The 21,709-nt window shown below is 39.4% G+C and overlaps 1 protein-coding gene across 1 annotated transcript in view; it reads left to right on the top strand.

Annotated features, from left to right (window-relative positions):
• The window catches only part of LOC124722247 (serine-rich adhesin for platelets-like), a 218,441-nt gene that overhangs the window by 112,743 nt on the left and 83,989 nt on the right, over nt 1-21,709 (top strand). Inside the window, exon 11 of the mRNA XM_047247437.1 lies at nt 8,624-8,748. Within this exon, the coding sequence (XP_047103393.1) occupies nt 8,624-8,748 (125 nt within the window). The remainder of the gene's footprint in view (nt 1-8,623; nt 8,749-21,709) is intronic.

Genomic DNA, 21,709 nt, shown 5'->3' with positions numbered 1-21,709 from the left:
CCATCCTAGCATCTCAGAACAAAGGAGCATGTACATTTATCTACTAGCTACATTTCAAAAATTGTTATAATCACTATGTTTCCATGTGACGCAACTTAATGCTTTTTGCTTTATTTTTTACATGTTAAGGAATGAAATGATTTTACAAAACTGGTCAAATATTTTGGCTCAGCTTTTCTGGTTTCTGATTTTAGTCAGCACAATGGCTGATTCTCTTTAGTTGAATATTGGAGGTAGACAATTTCATGCTTAGTCTAGTATTTCTACTTCTCCTTCACTGCACAGAAAGTTCCCTTAATCTGCATTAGCTGAAAATTGTTAGTGGTAAAATGTATCCTGACAATCCAAGCATGTTTCAGAAACAGTTGCTTGTTTGCAGGGAAGAAAAAATAGATTTTTGAAGTTGAAATCCAACAACTGGAACTGCATTGCCAGAATTGATATTGTAGTGATTACATGACCCACCAGAAGCGGAATTGGAAAACCGATTTACGAAATACAATTTTGGGAGTTCCTATGGTGACATAGTGAATGCAGACACTTTAAGAATGCAATTTTAGGTGGCAGGTGTTATGAACTATTGTCGTGTCTGGTATCGGTAGAGTTTGAGCCTAAACTATGTCATTTACTATATTGCCAAGCTGTGCAAGCAACTGTACAGCTGCTGGTCCATCATGGAATTCGATTACGACCCTCACAACACCAAAAGGGATCAGCAATCCCTATGAAAATCCTCCCTGGTGATCATAAGTGTAGTTTGTTTAGGCTTACAACCAACTGCAAGTTCATATTGTCCACATTAAAGCTACTGGAAAACAAAATATGTCGTCATATTTTGACCATGCCGGAAATCTTCCCCTATCGTGCAAATACAGTTATTTTTGGTTCTACTTCTGCACTTAGTGCCTTGTCAGTCCTGTCTGAAGCATTGTCAAGTAGGGCTTGGGCAGGTGTGAATGACCATGAAAGGTTGCAATCAATATTCTGCCAAATTCGTAATTATTAAATTGGGCCAGGAAAGAAGTCTAGAAACACCTTAAACCGCTGAAGCACACTTCACCTGTAGGAAAATGCTGCTGATGCTTAACATAAACAATCATTTGTTGCAAGCTTAAATAAACCCGAAAGAACAAAATGAGAGAAGACCAATTGGGGTTGAGGGGGGTGGGGAAACAACTATAGGATGATTTTGCAAAAGCAAACATTGCAGTCAAACAGCTCCTCAGTCACCACATTCTTTTTGAACTCATTTGCTGCTGTGGATGAGTAAACTCGTAATGCTCTGCCACTCCCCCTGTTCCTGAAGACATGTTTAAGTGAAGGCTGTGAGTTTTCCTCGAGCACTACAGAGATATTTATGCGCCCCGATCCGCCAACCCTCGCACTGCTGTGGACGAGTTAATTCCTTATCTTGCTAATAAAAGTTTAAAGCATTTATCATATAATATACATGTCTCTTTCCATGCTATAATTTGAAAAAAAAACTCATTTCAGTATTTTGAACTGTTTACGAAGTATGACAGTTTTATGACCACAGGATGGACTGGGGCATGCTGCATGTGACCATCCACCAGGTATAAAAACCAATATCTCAAGAACAAAATGAGATATCATTCTTTTCTCAATCTTAAATAAAATTTTGATATATTATATTCATTTCATACACAACAATGTGTGAGCTAAAATCAACCATACACAAAATCTGCACATGTGTTTTTACCTCTGCAAACTCTTTAAAATTTCGTGCTGTGCTTGAACTTAGTTTGCTGCAGCACAGTAATTATGACAAACACTGAAAAGAAATTAAGTCCTTTATTGGGCAAAGGTATCAGGCTGTAAGATGAGCAAAAATCAATCTTTTTCACTGAATAGTTTTCTTAAAATCAGACAGTAAGTATTTCATAGTGGCCAGAACACTGTCTCACAGCACAGGTAGCAGCGTTAGGGGAGCCATACAGAAACAACAAAGCCACACTCAGCACAGAATGCAGAGAACACGTCTGTAGCTGTCAAAGGTGAAATAGGCATTCTGTTAAAACCTGTAGGCCACTTGACCAGGTTGATTAGGAGACAGGGTTCCTTTGGTGAGTGCTGCTGGGCCTTCTCTAGAGGTATTAGAGTTATTAACACAAACTTTATTACAATAAAACTTTCATTTCTTGGTATTTAAAACACACATTAGTAAAACTTCAGCTCAGTAACATCTTTCATTTAAAGGTGACTCACTGGACCAAACCCCAGTAATATTAACACTAGAGTAAAAGGCAATAAAACAATCAAAGAAAACTATTTTCCTGTGGTGACCTTTTCCTCTTTCCTTAATAGAAAAAGGACAGTTTCATTTTACTTCTTGTACAGCAAACCACATAAGACATTGTAACATTAAACAACTTTCATGGAACCTCTGTCTGTAGTATGAAGTTACTGCCAGAAATTCAATCCATTGACCCAAAATTTTCATCATCAGAATACATCCCTAGACCATCATTTAAGTAATACCTTACAGTTCACAAAAGACACAAATAGCAATCTAATAATTATATACTGGCATTGATCAAAACTTCTAATCATTGACAAGTAGTTCCAATAACATTAAAGAAATACAAATAATCCTGGGGGATTTGGGTACTACCATTACAGAAGTGCAACCAGACAATGCACTGTTCCGTCGCGTAGTCAAGACTGGTCAAACGTGCCCCAGAGCACTTGCAATTACAAACAATCTCATGCAAGTATGGGAACCAAACCACAGAGTGTAATCAGGATTCTACAACAAACAGGGAAGTGAAATAACACTTAACTGAAGTGCACTTATCATCGGCTGCAATGTGCCCGATGGACAATAACATAGGGAATTAGAGCAATCATATATCCATTTTTACTCATTTAGACTTGGTGGCTAAATATGTCCTCACTTCCAAAACAGCTTCCTTCTGAATTTCAAAACTTAGCAAAAAAAATGTACCCTCAACCACTTCACCAGGCTATAAGGTGAGATTAAAACTGTCAATTAGAACCTTGGAATATCCAGGACACAAAATCAAAAATTCAATGGCTGCAGCAAAGGCACTGTATAATATTTATGAGCCGCAACCCCAGTTCAGTGTTCCACCTCACCATATTAATTGTCATCCAAAGGTGCTACAGAAAGCCCTGTACCTCACAAGGCCATCTGCACACTCCATCTCACAAAACCAAAGCATCTCATCTCGTGCACCTTGCTTGCATAGTGGCTGTAAGTTGTGCTTACTCCGTACTGCCAAAAAGGCATTGCCAGCATCACAGCCTCCCGCACCACCTCACACCTCATTCAGCAACTCTCTCTGTAGCACGCTGCTTAACAAAACCTCCATCATGTGTCCCCAAGTTACCTACCAACGATGTTGCTGGAGTCGATCATTGGTCAAGCGGAATTGATTGGCACACATGACAAGGGTTAACATTAGATTTTAACACACACAAGCTTTGTGTGTGTGTGTGTGTGTGTGTGTGTGTGTGTGTGTGTGTGAGTAATAATTATTGAAAGGTGTCTCTGTCATACTTCCCTTGGCAAGAGTGTGTACATTTTGTTTGCACTGATACTGAATAACTGTCATTCAGCTGTAAACTTAATGAGAGCACATACAGAGATTAATGAATTACGGAATAAGCATAAATTCCTGCACTGCTCTAAACTCTTTTTACAGATAACATATACTCACTCATATATGTATTTGAATCTTCATTTGTGCTCTGAAAACCCCTGTGTGACGTGTGGTACAGATTTCATAGTGTAACAACATTATTTCCTTTTAAGTTCCATGTGTGGAAGGTGAGCGGCAGTGTTGAGTCAGTACAACCATGTATAAGATTGCATTACTGTCATTTTAACATTTTGGTCGTTACGTAGGATGTATACGGGATTAAATAATATGTTTAGCTCATCAAGGAATGTTCACTCTTATAATTTTAAAGGCAAACATTTTCATAGCAAACCATGTCATCCAAGCAGTGTCTCGTGCTTGTCTTTCTGTGATGTATCTGCTACCAGTTTGCACAGATTTGAAAGACTTGTGCCGAATTGCGGAGATCCCCCCCACTCTCTCTCTCTCTCTCTCTCTCTCTCTCTCTCTCTCTCTCTCTCTCTCTCTCTCTGTGTGTGTGTGTGTGTGTGTGTGTGTGTGTGTGTGTGTGTGTGTGTGTGTGTGTGTGTGTGTGTATTTTCATTGTTTTGGTTCTTATTTAATGTTTGGATCAGGTTTGGGTGCACCAAGTTCCTTCACTGTAAACTCAAGTTCAAAATTTTTACCTAAACGGTTGCACACTGAATTCATGTTATTTTGGTTTCAGAGTCGCGGTATGCTATAGTTATTTGGAAGAAAATTAAATTCACAAGAACTCGGGCACAAAACACAAAAAGAAATTTGCTAATTACACACTTTATTCTGTAAACAGTCATTGAGCAAGGAAATTCTTAGCAACTAATGGTAATGGGACATGTTTCGCACAAATAACCATGATAATTCATGAAACTCTTGCTAGGTGGTGATGGTTATGTTACAGGTTATTCTACACAGTGTAGTTATTTTACAGGCATTCACCATGGCAGTTTGGTATACATTTTGTAGTATACTCATCATATATGTATACTGTTGCAAATTAATGTTATTGTTCATGCTTTTTAACCAACATTCAGTGAACAATATATGAGAGGTAGTCATAAAGTATTAGCACCTAAAAGAGTCATGTAATTGATTTGTTGTTTCTTTCTGGCTTTCTGCAGTCAGGGTACATACTGAAATCACTGCACCACAGTACCGTAGCACTCTGCTAGAGGGGGCAGAGAGAGAGAGAGAGAGAGAGAGAGAGAGAGAGAGAGAGAGATCTATGCAACCCATTGATAATGTGGATTATCATGTGTTAATCAGTTTTTGGCAGCAACAGAAATGTTGCAGTTGTTGCCATTAATGAATTACCGCCCTCATGATACTTTGCTTTATCAGTGGACTGCACCATTTTCTTTTGTCATCTCTAACAGTATGTTATGTTACTGTGAAATAGAGATTTCTGCTTATCTTCATCTACATAGATACTCCACAAGCCACCACCATACAGTGTTCCAGGATTGCAGACGTGCCTACAAACAGAGGATTAATTACGTAATTTTTTATTTTTGAGGTGATAATTAAAATTTTGGCTACCTCTTGTAAGTAATGATTTGTTCCATGAACAGTATACTTCGATACAGCTTTCTTTTTAACATAACTGGTGGGAGGGGAGTATAATAGCAGTAGCAGCAAAGTACCTTAAATTTCCCTATCTGTTTGTTCCATTTCCCACAGTGTCCTATAACATTTGCACCCAGTATGTTCCTAATATGAGGGTAATCCCAAAAAGTAATGTCTCCTAGTTTTTTTATAAGACCTGTTTATTTCTACAATGGTTTACATCAATTTACAGCTTGAACATTTAGCTATTTTTGGACATAATCGCTATTTCTGTCGATGCATTTTTGTAGATGCTGTGGCAGTTTTTGTATGCCCATGTCATACCAGCTCGTCACCATGCTGTTGAGAAAGTTATGAACCTCTTCTTACACCTCATTGTCGGAGCTGAATCGCTGGGACCACAATTAACGCTGACAGGTACTGTGAAACTCTGAAAAAACTCAAACAGGCATTTCAGAACCGGAGAAAAGGAATGTTGAGCAAGGGCATACACATTATCCATGACAATGCTCGCCCACACATAGCTCGGCAAACCATTGCTCTCCTGCAACAGTTTCAGTGGAACATAATCACCCACCACACCCTATAGTCCTGACTTGGCACCCAGTGACTATCACCTGTTCCCTAAGTTAAAGGAACATTTGGCCGGAAAGTGATTCAGCTCTGACGATGAAGTGAAAGAAGAGGTTCATAACTTTCTGAACAGCATGGCAGCGAGCTAGTATGACATGGGCATACAAAAATTGCCACAGCGTCTACAAAAATGCTTCATCAGAAATGGTGATTATGTTGAAAATAGCTCTCTCTCTCTCTCTCTCTCTCTCTCTCTCTCTCTCTCTCTCTCTCTCTCACACACACACACACACACACACACACACACACACACACACAGATATCATGCCCCTAACAGCCTGACTTCTGAGTTGTTAAAGAGGATGTGCGACTATAAGAAATGGTCAACATGCTGCACCCAGTAAAATCAACATGGTGCCCACAGTTTTGGTTTTCCACCTCTGTAATGGGTGGGGTATTGTCCTCAAGCACTAGGCCTGAAGTGTGTGGTATGACATGTTTTAACACAGTATATCTCATGGTTTGATTAAGAAAGAAGTGGCCTTCTTGCCTACATGCTAAGTTATCCATACAGCTGCGATTGTGACGTTTTACTTTTTCTTTAGATTTATGTCACATTTCTTAAATGTTGCACTGTCAGTAGGAATACACACATAATGATGATAGTGATAAAAAGTATATAAAAACCCAGGACTGAAACAGTAGTAGTAGTAGTAGCAGCAGCAGCAGCAGCAGCAGCAGCAGCAGCGGCGGCGGCAATCCAACAGCTGCAACACTTCTCAGTTTTTTGTACGGATATTTTGAAGGCTATATGAAAGCTGTTGAGAGTGTGTTTTTTTTCCCCTCTTCCTCATTACAATTTCTTTTCTCTGAAATTCATTGCCTACCAGCTTCATTTTGATATAACTATTTACATTTTCCCTGTGGATATTTCTGTCACCATAGTGTAAAGCACTTCTGTATAGAATTTTTGTCGTAACCTTTTTTCTCTTGAGTAAACCTTGAACATTATAGACAGCATGTACTGAGAAGAACTTTATTAAATAATTTTATCTGAGTGCTATTCTGGTACTTGGTGCTGGTTTTCGTGGGCTGTTTTATCATTAACTGACATGTTCAAAGCATGGCACACCAACCACTTGATACCTGCAGTATGCTGTTTGACATTCTTATTTTTTCAAAATCCACAGAGGTTTTTCAGCATAGGCTGCTGTCTTAATCTGGCAGAAAAATTCACTTCAGTGCAGCCTCTACTCTGGAATAAAAGGTTTCTCCATAGAAATAACTGTAGGCCATGGTTACGGCATTTTCCACCACTAAACTTCATGACAGATAGAAACCGTACAGCGTACTGGCACCTAAATTCATAGCTTTGCCTTTCATGAGCAACAAAACTGTCTGGATTTGTTTCAGTCCTGATTTTGATCTGGTGCACAGTGTTGTTCTATCAAGAAGTTTTATTACAGTGTTCTCACCAGTAGTAAGTGAAAGATTCATTCATTCTATTGTATGTCCTATCTCATAGTGATGTTAGTATTGTGAGGTATGTAAGAGAGCCTGCATGGGACCTGTAAAAGTTACATTTTTGAAAAGTTGGCAGGGGAAAGCATTAAAAACCATCATTAAGTATAGAAACTTTACCCTCGAAATATTATTTTGGATTTTGAGTGTCACATTATGTGTTGTATCTATTAGTAGAGTTGTGACCATTTAGGAGGAGTGTGATGTTGCACTGCCTCTTTTGCAAGGCTGGCTGGCTGTTAAAGCCCCCCCCCCCCCCTCCTCCATTTATGCAACAGTGAGCTGTCATTTGCAATTCATGAGTTGATGAATGGAAGTGTAAAGTAACGTCAAAGTGTGGAATATATACTCTGTAAATTGAGTTTATGGCATGATGATCCACTTATATTTTTGTTGTATGTGACATGCATGCATGACCAAGCTTCTGTACTTACAAACCTTTAAACCTCCTGTGTTACGAAGAAGAGATATATAGGAAACATGTAATGTAAGATGTGGTGGATGTGAAGAAAGGAAAGTTGCTCCAAACACTGGATCAAGAGGCAGAAAAGGAGGGAAAAGTAATTTTTGACACCTCTTGCCCACCAAAGTCACCTATATAGAAGAAAAGTTAAGTTGGAGAACAGAGTGGGAGAGGAATGGGAACAGAGAAGCAAACTCTACAGACATTTGTTGTCAAATAGGATGAAACATCAGCAGTGGCCTTAGATAACAACAATTACATTTATGTAACTGCAGCCGACTGTGCTGTTTTGTAACTTGGAAATATTGGCATTCTAATCATTACATGTGCTTAGTGTCTTCCATGGTAAATGTATGTTTTGGAATTGTTTGAATAAAATACACTGTCAGTGTGTTCACCGTGAATTACACACCTAAGCAGTTTTCAACATGCTTAGCTAAGAAGACTCAGTTTATTGTTTTAAACACACTTCAAGAAAGGACAGAGTCACTGATTAATTAAATTATTAGACAGTCCAAGTTTTATTGACTCACAATGCGTGTCGGCACATGTTCTGCTCAGGTATAAGAAAATTGTAGTAAAACACTATTCTCAGCTTGGATTGGAATTTCCTTTTGTGCAGCTATTGAGGAAAAACTACCCCACTTTAAAGCACCTGAAGGACTTTTCTTTCATTACAATGCATATATTACGTTTTATTGAGTGCTGTCAAACACAAAGAAAAGAGGGGGAATCAAAACACATTAATTTCAGTTGTGTTAGACGAAACTATTGTCCTGTCTATAAACAAACATGAATTGCTTAGAAATTTAATTATATTATTGAACCATCATTAGTTGTTTTTGTTTTCTTTGTTCAGCATTTGAAAGCAATACAGATGCAGATCCAGTCTTATATAACAAAGAAGACACTTATTCCAAATGACCACGTGTTGCAACAATTATTTGAGGAGCAGCAGAGAATTTTAGCAACTGGGATACTTGTTCCTACTATTCCTGGGCAACATGCACAAGGCTTGCAGTTTGTAAGTAAAGTTGTAATATGTTTAGCTGTAGTGCTCTGCCCCACCACACCTTGCCCTGCCCTCCACTTCCCCCTGCTGCCCCTCCCCCATATCTCTCTCTCTCTCTCTCTCTCTCTCTGTCTCTGTCTCTCTCTCTCTCTCTCTCTCTCTCTCTCTCTCTCTCTCTCTCTCTCTCTCTCTCTCACACACACACACACACACACACACACACACACACACACACACACACAAATAATCAGCAAAGAATAAACGTCTTTTATTTCCATCAATGATGAATGATAAAACTTTGGTCCTTAAACTACTACTTTTAGTTTGCACTGCCCATCTTGAGATCTGTTTTATAACATATCGTAATACAGTATGAAAATGCCACTATGACATAATTATATTAGGATTTTTAGGACATGTTATAAAACAAAGATCATTGACGGAAATAAAATAAATTTATTCTACACTTCCTGGATCACTGGTTTAATCTGCGACTATGTCACAGCGTGTGGTAATCAACGAAGTGGTTATTGCAAGCAATCCTGTAGGTGTAGGTGTACTAACTTCAAATGAAATGACTCCGCAGGCAGACAACTAGCTACAAAAAATTTCATTGCATGAAGGTTGGGGTATAATAAAAAGCTATTTCTCAAGATCCTTTTGGTCACTGTATGTGGCATCTGTCTGCTTTATACCTTCCCAGTACCACAGTCACTCATTTCAGGCTAGGTGCTTTCCAAGTAAGCTTTGAAAGTATTTTGAGACAGGTTGAACGTGTATTTAAATCTCTTTTCTCTCATAAAACCCATTTTTACAAAAATTTTAAGACTTTCGTGGCCACTTGTTGACAAACTGCCTATTGGCTTCTGTCTCGGGTTCTTCGGCCAACGTTCATCTAATGATTTTACTAACGTTTCGCCAGCACGAGTGGCTGGCATTGTCAGAGCTTCACCCTCCATTGCTGGTGGTGAACTGGAGCCGAGCTCACAGCCGCAGACTAAATGTACCTGGTTCGCCAACGTCCGAGGGCTTCTCCACGGTCATTTCCGGTGCGGTTCTCCTCTTGCTACCTGCGACGGGCATTCGCTGCAGTATGGGAATTCAGGATCCATTTACCTTAAGACTTCCCCCCCCCCCCCCCCCCACTCTCTCTCTCTCTCTCTCTCTCTCTCTCTCTCTCTCTCTCTCTCTCTCTCTCTCTCTTTTTCTTTTTTTTTTTAAACTGTTCGCTTGTTTTTGTATTTCTACAGCCAGAACTTCCGTGTCGGCGAATTTTATTACGTGGTCGGTCTCACTCAGTGTGTGCTCTGCCACGGCCAATTTCTTCACCTGTCCCAACGTGCAATATCACTTATGTTTTTTGATCCCGGTGTTGATTGATCGTCCAGTCATTCCGACTTAAACTTTTCTGCATGTGCATGGTATACGGTGTATTCTCGACATTGCAAGTGGGTCCCTTTTCTCCTTTGCCAATCTAAGGCACTCTTTGATCTTCCTTGTTGGTTTGAAAATCATCTTTACGCCGTGTTTGCACAATATTTGGCCGATTCTGTCCATCACTCTGGGAATGTATGGCAGAAAGGCCGTACCTGACATTTCTTTTTCTGATTCCTTACTTCTCCGAGTGTTTGGCTCTGTTACACTTCTAATATAACTTGTGGAGTACCCATTGCTCCTCAGAACAACTTTCCAGGTGTTGCATTTCGCATCTGAGGTGCTGTGGCTCACATATTCGTCCTGCTCGCGTTACGAGCGAATTAATCGTGCCTATTTTCTGGCTCGGGTGGTGGTTTGATAGTTTGTGCAGGTATCGGTCCGTGTGTGTCGGTTTTCGATACACGCTGTGTCCCAGGTTTTCAGCATCCCATGTGACTAGCACACCTGGGACACAGCGTCTTCGAAAACTGACACACACGGACCGGCACAAACTATCAAACCACCACCCAAGCCAGAAAAGAGGCATGATTAATACGCTCGTAATGCGAGCAGGACGAATATGTGAGCCGCAGCAGCTCAGACGCGAAATGCAACATCTGGAAAGTGTTCTGAGGAGCAATGGGTACTCCACAAGTTATATTAAAAGTGTAACAGAGCCAAACACTCGGCGAAGTAAGGAATCGCAAAAAGAAATGTCAGGTATGGCCTTTCTGCCATACATTCCCAGAGTGACGGACAGAATCGGCCGTATATTGCGCAAACACAGCTTAAAGATGATTTTCAAACCGACAAGGAAGATCAAAGAGTGTCTTAGATCAGCAACGGAGAAAAGGGACCCACTTACAATGTTGGGAATATACCATATACCATGCACATGCAGAAAAGTTCATGTCGGAATGACTGGATGATCGATCAACACCAGGGTCAAAGAACATAAGCGACATTGCAGGTTGGGGCAAGTGGAGAAATCAGCCATGGCAGAGCACGCAGTGAGTGAGACTGACCACGTAATAAAATTCGCCAACACGGAAGTTATGGCTGTAGAGAAGCACTATCACACGCGCTTGTTCAGAGAAGCTGTAGAAATACAAAAACATGCGAACAAATCCAAAAAGAAAGCCTTAAGGTAAACGGATCCTGGCTTCCCGTACTGCAGCGAACGACTGTCGCAGGTAGCAAGAGGAGAACCACACCAGAAATGACCGTGGAGAAGCCTTCGGACATTGGTGCACCAGGTACATATAGTCTGCGACCGAGAGCTCGTCTCCAGTTCACCACCGGCAATGGAGGGTGAAGCTTTGACAATGCCAGCCACTCGTGCTAGCGAAACGTCAGTAAAGCCCATTTTCATTACATGTTGAAACTTTACAAAAATAATTTGAAATTCTCCACTTAAAAGTTAAATTCAGAGCATTCTTACGTAATTTAAAAGTATTCTTACATAATTTCCCTGAATTATAGAATGTAATTTATGCAATGATTTCTTAGTCAGTACTTGGTCAATTTCCTCTCCTACCCTATTGATTAGGGAGGTGCACTGTGCTCCATGTGCAACAGTCTCGTTTTAAATGTGAAAACCAAATGTGAAGAAAACAAAATGAATTTCTGATCATTGTTATTATTAATTTGTGAAATTTATACAGAAATTATTGGCTAATAGACATATATTAATTCTTGTTATTACATAGTGAGTGCAGTGTAATAGTGCTAATAGTGAGATGCAGGCACATCTTTCATTACTGTGAGAAACCATAACCTGTGAGAATGCTACTTGTGGTGTGGTTGAAGCAGTAACTGCCTAACCAAATGTTGAGTAGACTTCACTGCCAGCTGTTTGTTCTGTGAATATTCGAGTGAAAACTGACAAGTTAAAGATGATGTCCCTACTACTAAGTTCATTTAATTTCATAGATTGGCACAAAAAAAGACACTGGTGTTACTAATAACTAGTTCACAATAGATCTCTAATGATGATGTAAGTGGACACGGGGTGGGCTATTGATGAAGGGAATAATTTGATGCTGTCTCAGTTTGCACTGCTGACCAGTGTTGCATTTGTTTGCACTGTGACATACCTCTCCAAAATTGTGTACCAGTGGCAGTGTCATTTCTTGATGTGGTTATTACGTTGTTCTTTCTCCACTAAAACATTGATTTTATATGTGCAACATTTTTCCCCCAAATTGAAGATAATTTCCAACAGAACCCTCACCAGGCACATTACTGGATACATAGCTTAGAGATCATTATAATCTATATCTATTTAAGGAGTTTTCAATAAGTAATGCAACACATTTTTCCTCTGAAAGCAGGCTGGTTTTATTCAGTATTCCTTTACACCATGTTGTCCCCTACTCTTTTGCCTACAAAACTCCATTTTTCAACACAATCTCTGTTCAGGGCAATGGCCTTACACTACCTTTCTGAGAGGGCCTGTATGCCCTCGTTGTACCATTCTACCAGTTGACATCAGAGCTAACATCGTGCTGCACAAATAATGTCCCCATCATACATGTATTGTTTCCTGCAATGTGCATCCTTCGTTGGGTGTAAAAGATGGCAGTCATAAGGTGGCTGTAGGGTGAATGAGGAAGAATAGTCCAGTGAAGTTTTGTGGGCTACTCCTAGGAGCTAAGACTTGTGTGAGGCCTTGCATTGTCATAGTGAAGAAGAAAAATCATTGACATTTTTGTGACTGTGAACACACTGCAGTCATCTCTTGAATTTCCGGAGGGTAGCACAGTACACTGCAGCATTGATTGTTGCACCATGGAGGAGGACAACAAACAGAATAACCCTTCAGAGTCCCAGAAGACCGTCGTCATGACTTCACCAGCTGTGGGTGTGGCTTTCAACTTTTTCTTCGGAGGAGAGGTGGTGTAGTGTCACTCCACGGATTTCCGTTTTGTTTCCAGTTCGTAGTGATGAACCCATGTTTCATCACCTGTGACAATGTTTGAAACAAATCATAATAATCAGACTTGTAACATGCAAGCAATTCTGCACAGATGCTTCTTTGTTGCTTTTTGTGGTCTTCAGTTAGGAAGTGAAGAGCCCAGCGGGCACAAAACTTTGAGTAACCCAACTGGTGGATGAGTGTGTCAGCACTAATCAACAGAGACGTCCAGTTCAGCAATAAGGCATTTAGATGTGATCCATTGATCACCTCGAATGAGAGTGTCCGCATGTTACAATGTTACAGGAGTCACAGCTGTGTGTGGGTGGGCAGTGCGTGAGAGATCGGTAGATTTGCACAACCTTGTTTTGATGATGACAGGCACCTCACCCAACGATTCACCATGCTTTTGTTCTCTCCTAGGTCTCCGTAGACATGCTGCAAACACTAGTGAATATCTGTGATCCTCTGGTTTTCCACCAAAACAAACTCGGTGACAGCTGTTTGCTTGGAATGCAGCTCCATTATACCGTAGATGCCATTTTGAAGGCTCCATATAGCGCTGCCACGTATGGGAACTTTCATGATACTATAGGGGCTGAAGCAGGAATATTACTCAATGTCCCACAACAAAGTCCAAGTTTTCAACCAAAATTAGCTGGAAAGAAAAGAAAAAAAAAAGAAAAAAGTATTGTATACTACTATATAAATAAAAGTTGTTGTTACCTTTTTTACCAAAATTCATGAAAAGTTCTAGTCCTATTTACTTCCAATTTTTACACGATAGTCTAATAAATATTTGGATACTAGGCTACATATTTAATATACAGCCTGATTCAGTTGCCCCAACAAATTTCATTTTATGCAGCCACAATGTTATGTCTGGCCTTCGAAAACCACATGCAAAATTTTCATATTTTCTCACTTTCTATGCACAAACTATGAGTTCTGGAGGAGAAATGAACACGATCTTTTTGTAGGAAATTTAATGTGGTTGAATGTTGTTGTGGGATACGTTTTCTCTGGAGGCCACGGTTTTAGAGTTATTAAAGAAAAATGCATAAAAGTGACCTTCAAATGCACCTCCAACCCCCACACTCATCCCTCATCAATCATGATTTCTAGTATGTTGTTCGTGGCACTCCTTCCTACCAGTGCCCAAGAATTTCTGAACTGCACAAACCATTCCCTTATTCAACCTTTTTTTTTGGTTGCTATTGATTGGGTTCTTACACCACAAGCATAGTCGACTATTTCATTAACATTATTAATTTAACTGTGCCTGTGACAGTAATGAAAGAAAAATTACTTTTGTGAACGTTGCACTGAAACTAATTATGTTGACTGTTTGATCTAAACTTAAACCGTACAAGCACAGCAGTTTCATGGTCAGAAGGCCTGATGAGTACAATGTTGTAATTGTTTATTTTATGCTGTTAAAATTTACAAAATTGTTAGGTAAAAATTATGCAAACATTAATTTTACAGTTTGTCAGTGCTCAACTTTTGCGAAAACTATGGTGTCTAGCAAAAATGTATCCCAGTATAGGTACATGTAAATGCGTATACAATAATAATACTACAGTATAAAAACAAGTCATTGTTACTAAAAATCTCGAAAAGTTCTTGTGCATAGTTTTAATCCTGCAAATGGGTAGCATTAAAACCTTTTCAGACGATTCAGATTTTGTAGTGGTATTCTAATCATAAGCTATAAAAACTACTTTGCTATTTTCTGTTAAAACCAACTGCAAACAAGAAAACTAAACAGCACATTGTTGTATATACAATTTTGTTTAAAATTGTATATAAAGAGGAATAATATATTTGGAAGAAACCATTTGTCTAATGGCTTAAATGCCCTGATATTATAGTTAAAACTTACTGTGAAAAACTTAAAGAAACAGCACATTTTCACAGCACAGCATTTTCTTTCTTGCACTCAGTATTAATGGAATACCTGCAAATTGTTGTTTAAAAAAATGTGTTGCCTATGTCAGTTTAAATTTTTATTAGAGCACGTATGCAATATTTTTAGCAAAAATCTAAAGTTCTTGACCAACTTAATTCAAATTTCACTCACTTCACTAATAAACATTTGTACAGATATAGAGTAAATATTCTCTCTCTCTCTCTCTCTCTCTCTCTCTCTCTCTCTCTCTCTCTCTCTCACACACACACACACACACACACACACACACACACACACACACACCTACCTATATAAATACAAGACATTGTTACCAAAAATCTCGAAAAATTATTGGGCAGTGAACTTCAAATTTTTATGCATTACTCCAATAAACATTTGGATGGACATAGGATGTACACTACATGATCAAAAGTATCCAGACACTCCCAAAAACATAAGTTTTTCATATTAGTTGCAGTGTGCTGCCAGCTACTGCATATCAGCTACCTCAGTAGTCATTAGATATAGTGAGAGAGCAGAATGGGGTGCTCCATAGAACTCACGGACTTCGAATGTGGTCAGGTGATTGGGTGTCACTTGTCATATGTCTGTACGTGAGATCTGCACATTCCAAACACCCCTAGGTCCACTGTTTCTGACGTGGTAGCGAAGTGGAAACGTGAAGGGACACGTACAGCACAAAAGTGTACAGGCCAACTTTGTCTGTTGACTGACAGAGACCGCCAGTAGTTGAAAAGGCTCTTGATGTGTAATAGCACACATCTATCCAGGCCATCAAACAGGAATTCCAAACTGCATCAGGATCCACTGCAAGTACTATGACAGTCAAGTGGGATGTGAGAGAACTTGGCTTCCATGGTTGAGCGGCTGCTCATAATCCACACATCACGCCGGAAAATGCCAAACGACACCTCGCTTGGTGCAAGGAGCGTAAAAATTGGATGATTGAACAGTGGGAAATTTGGTGTGACAAATCACGGTACACAGTGTGGTGATCAAATGGCAGGGTGTAGATATGGTGAAGGCCCGGTGAACGTCATCTGCCAGCTTGTTTAGTGCCAACAGTAAAATTTGGGCGTGGTGATGTTATAGTGTGGTCGTGTTTTTCATGGAGGGTGCTTGCACCCCTTGTTTTTTTTTTTTGCATGGCACTATCACAGCACTGACCTACATTGATGTTTTAAGCACCTTCTTGTTTCCCACTGTTGAAGAGCAATTCGGGGATGGCAATTGAATCTTTCAACACGATCGAACACCTGTTCATAATGCACGGCCTGTGGTGAAGTTGTTACACGACAATAACATGCCTGTAATGGACCTGGCTGCTCAAAGTCCTGACCTGAATCCTATAGAAACCTTTGGGATGTTTTGGAATGCCGACTTGGTGCCTGGCCTCACCGACTGACATCGGTACCTCTCCTCAGTGCAGCACTCCATGAAGAATGGGCTGCCATTCCCCAAGAAACCTTCCAGCACCTGATTGAACATATGTGTGCAAGAGTGGAAGCTGTCATCAAGGCTAAGGGTGGGCCAACACCGTATTGAATTCCAGCATTACCAACGGATGGCACCACGAAATTGTAAGTCATTTTCAGCCACGTGTCCAAATACTCTTGATCACATAGTGTATATAGAGATAAGGGTTAATGTTTTTACCAAAAAGCTTGAGAAGTTCTTGACTGATTAATTCAGATTTTTCACGATACTCTTGTGAATGTTTCAGATGGGTATATGCTGCCTATTTTTTAATATAAATGTAATATGTAAAGGAGAAATGGTTTTAGCAAAAATCTTGCCATTCTTGACCAAGTTACTTCGAATTTTTACGTGATGCTCTAACAATAATTTATACTGACATAGGCTATATATATTTTTTTCTGCATCTACGTGGCTACTCTGCAAATAACAGTTAAGTGCCCAGCAGAGGGTTCATCGAACCACCTTCACACTAATTCTCTATTATTACATCCTCAAACAGCGTGCGGAAAAAAAAAATAATCTATACTTTTTTTTTTTGTGCCAGCTCAGAGTTCCCTCGTTTCGTTACTGTGATCTTTTTTCTGTATGTAGGTCAGCATAAACAAAATATTTTCACAATCAGAGGAGAAAGGTGGTGATCAAAATTTCATGAGAAGATCCCACCGCAACAAGAAATGCCTTTCTTTTAATGGTGTCCACCCCATATCTTATATCGTGTCCGTGATGCTCTCTCTCCCCTATTTCTCGATAATACAAAATGTGCTGCCCGTCTTTGAACTTTCTCAATGTACACTGTTAATCTTATCTGGTGAGGTTGCCGTACAGTGCAGCAGTATTCCAAAAGAGGAAGGACAGGCTTAGTGTGGACACTCTCATTAGTAGATATGTAGAATCCTTCTAAGTGTTCTGCCAGTAAAGCAGTCTTCAGTTAACCTCCCCCACAACATTTTCTACGTTTTCTTTCCAATTTAAGTTGTTCGTAATTGTAATTCCTGGGTATTTAGTCAAATTTACAGCCTATAGATTTGACTGATTTATCATGTAACAGAAGTTTAACAGATATTTCTTTTAGCAGTCATGTGGATGACCCCACACTTTTCATTATTTAGGGTCAATTGCCAATTTTCTCTTCATAGAGATATCTTATCTAAATCATTTTGCAATTGATTTCGATCTTCTGACGACTTTACTAGACGATAAATGACAGCATTGTCTGCAAACGACGTAAAATGGCTGCACAGATTGTCTCCTAAATCATTTATATAGATAAGGAACAGGAGAGGGCATATAACACTGCTTCAGGGAATGCCAGAAGTCACTTCCGTTTTACTCAACATTAGTTACTACAAACTGTGACCTCTCCAAGAGAAAATGACAGTTTGCAGGTTTTCTTTTAATGCCAACTGCAAGAAGGAAAATGCTGTCCTGTGAAAATGTGGTTTCGTTAACTTTTTAACAGTCTGTTTTAACTGCGATAGCCGGGCCTTTAACCATTAGACAAATGGTTTCTCACAGATATATTCTTCCTCTTTGTATACAATTTGAAACAAAATTCTACTGCTTTGTTTTCTTCCCCTCAGTTGGTTTTAACAGAGAATAGGAAAGTAGTTTTTATGACTTACTGGCTTACGATCACAGCTCAGTTATGAAGTCTGAATCATCTGAAATGTTTTAATACTATACATTCGCAGACTAAAACTGTGAAAAATCCTGTCATTGAAGCTACTATCTTCCCAGATCCAGCAGCTGCGGAGGTCTCTCTTGTATCCCGTACATCAGCAATACCAACAATTTTCTCATTCATTTTAACCCTTGAGCAGGTGACCTTGTGTATAAAGTGGGCCAACTACAAACTGTTGTTTTGCACTTTTCCACTGTCATTTCACAATTGTGAGCCCACACCTATTCCTTAATTATTGCTTCGGCTAACACAGTGATAAATTCTGTCATCGTACGCCCGAGTGAGCAGTGGTAATGTAAAATAAACGGCGAACTATGTGAAAAAAGATTTACGATCTGTGCGAGAAAATGACCGACAGCCCAATTCCACAACGAGATAATTAGTAAGTGATCGAGTAGTTTTTTGTGACCTGATACAACTGCGCCGTTTAGTGCTTTGAGTGGGTCATTACTAGGCAGTAACACGTGTCCGTGGCAACAGAGTGATATAGTGGAAATTTGTTTCATTATTTTTTAATTAAACAGTGCTTTAATTCACATTATGTAAGTTTATTTTACCACTGTTCAACTAAAGTAAGATTAAACTGTAATTTTGCTCCTATATATTTATCTCGGTAACATAAAGATGGCCATTCTTTATACACGCACACCGTGTGCCACGCGCACACTCGTGTCGTGAAAAATGAGGTGCCCACTCGAGGGTTAAGAGATTTTTAACTCCTGATTGAGGTTTCATTTTCGATAACAGTAAATGGGGCACTAGTTCGGAGATAGTGTGGAAGAGGAGATGGACAGAGGGGCAGGGAAGGAGGAAATGATCATAGATGGGGGAGGGGGGAGGAAATGGACAGAAAGGAAGGGGAGGACATGGACTGAAACGAACGGAGGAGGAAATTGACAGAGATAAGGAGGAGGAGGTTACAAACAGAGAGAGAAGGGGGAGGAGTAGGAAATACGACGCACATCCGATTCCCATACTTATTTAGCAATTGTGAAGTGTTGCCGGGTTTGCTAGTTACTGTAATATTTACTTCAGATTTTAACATAATAATAAATGTCTGGATGGGCCTAACATATATACATTTGTTGAAACATTGTACAGGTTTTCTGTTAAAAATGACTGCAAGAAAGAAAATCCTCTGTTATGTTGTGTGTAAAAATGTGTGGCTTTGGTTTCTTTCTCAAAGACAGTTTTAGATTTGATAGCAAGATATTTAAATCATTGGTGAAATTGTTTCTCCCATGTATGTTCCTTCTCCATATGTATTATTTTAAACAAATATTGGGTATACAACTGTGTGCTGTTACGTTTTCTTCCTTGCAGTCGGTTTTAATAGAAAACAGGGAAGTTGCATTTGTAGCTTGTCAGCTTATTATTAGAATACTACTGCAGAATGTGAATTGTCCATAATTTTGTTACCCAACCCACTTGCTGATTAAAAATATGCAAAATACCATCATTCAAACTACTACCCTTACAGACCCAGTAGCAGGAGATCTCTCTCATACCCTGTATACCAATGATCCTAATGGATTTACCCACGCATTTTAAGCGACGTAAATTCCCAATCGAGGTTTCGCTCACAGTAACAATAAACGAGACTCGAGGTCAGAAGGAGGGGGAAGAGAAGATGGACAGAGCAGTTGCAGGTTGTGAGTCACATATGCAATGCATCAGTAACTCAATGCGTTTTCCAAACACATTAAAATTTGCCATTTTTGAGCCTCTTTACAAAAAAGGGGACACCACAGATGTCAATAATTACCGTATCTTTGCTTACGGCATCTGTATCCTCGCTTATGACATTTTCAGAAACCGTCGAGAAAGTAACGTTCTCGAGAGTGGTTAGCCATCTCGACAGTAGTGTGATACTTAGTAAATAGCAATTCGAATTTCAAAACTGCTGTTCCTCTGAGACAGGAATATACAGTTTTACTGTCCACATAATAGTCTTTATATACTAAAATGTCACTGATAGGAATTTTCTGTGACTCATCCAAAGCATTTGACTGTGTGAACCATGACAGTATGTTACAGAAATTGCAATTCTGTGGTATAAATGGACCAGCATATGAATGGTTTAAGTCATTTCTACAGAACAGGAAGCAAAAAGTTTCTTCATAAGGTTTAAGCGATTTAAGGAAGTTTGCCACTTCATTGCCAAATTTAAAGGGACGCAAAATCTCCGAGATTGGCCATCTTGTACAGGAGCTCGAAATTTAGTGCAGACTTTGGTGCGACATGCTTATAATAGTTTTCGCCACAAAACTTTGTATCGAAACCTGGCAGAAAATCCGAAGAGATTCTGATCGTATGTGAAATATGCTAGCAGTGAGACACGATTGGTGCCTTATCTGCATGGCAGCAGTTGAAGTACTATTGATGACAGTGCTGCCATAGCAAAGTTACTAAATGCAGCCTTCCAAAATTCCTTCACAGAAGGAGATGAAGTAAGTATGCCAGAATTCGAATCGAGATCAGCTGCCGACGTGAGTAACGTAGAAGTAGATATCCTCAGAGTTGTGAAGCAACTTAAGTCACTTAACAAAAGCAAGTCTTTTGGTCCAGACTGTATACCGGTTAGGTTACTTTTACAGTATGCCGATACTATAGCTCCATACTTGACTATCACATACGACTGTCTGCTCAATGAAAGATCAGTACCTGAAGACTGGAAAGTTGTGCAGTTCGCACCAATATTCGAGAAAGGTATTGGGAGTAATCCACTAAATTATAGGCCCGTATCATTAATGTTGATATGTGGCAGGATTTTGGAACATATATATTGCGTTCGAACATTAAGAATTACCTCAAAGAAATTGGTTAATTGACACACAGTCAACATGAATCTAGAAAACATCATTCTTGTCAAACGCAACTAGCTCTTTACTCACATGAAGTGTTGTGTGCTACTGATGAGGGATTTTAAATTGGTTCCATATTTCTAGGTTTGTTGAAGGCTTGTACCGCACAAGCAGCTTGTAGTGAAATTGCATACTTATGGAATATTGTCTCAGTTATGTGACTGGATTTTTTATTTTCTGTCAGGGAGGTCACGGTTCGTAATAATTTACGGAAAGTCAATGAGTAAAACAGAAATGATTTCTGCCATTCCCCCAAGGTAATGTTATAGGCCCTCTGCTGTTTCCCATCTATATAAATTATTTAAAAGGCAATCTGCGCAGCCGTCTTAGGTTGTTTGCAGATGATGCTGTCATTTATTGACTAGTAAAGTCTTCAGAAGATCAAAACAAATGGCAAAATGATTTAGGAAAGATATGTGTATGGTGCAAAAATTGGCAGTTGACCCTAAATAACGAAAAATGTGAGGTCATCCACATGAGCGGTAAAAGGAATCCATTAACTTTGGTTACATGATAAAACAGTCAAATCTAAAGGCCATAAATTCAACTAAATACCTAGGAATTACAATTACAAACAACTTAAATTGAAAGGAACACACAGAAAATGTTGTGGGGAAGGCTAACCAATGACTGCATTTTATTG

The sequence above is a fragment of the Schistocerca piceifrons genome, chromosome X (assembly GCF_021461385.2).
Source record: "Schistocerca piceifrons isolate TAMUIC-IGC-003096 chromosome X, iqSchPice1.1, whole genome shotgun sequence".
In the NCBI taxonomy this organism is placed as follows: Eukaryota; Metazoa; Arthropoda; class Insecta; order Orthoptera; family Acrididae; genus Schistocerca; species Schistocerca piceifrons.
This window is presented reverse-complemented; position numbering and strand designations above follow the sequence as displayed.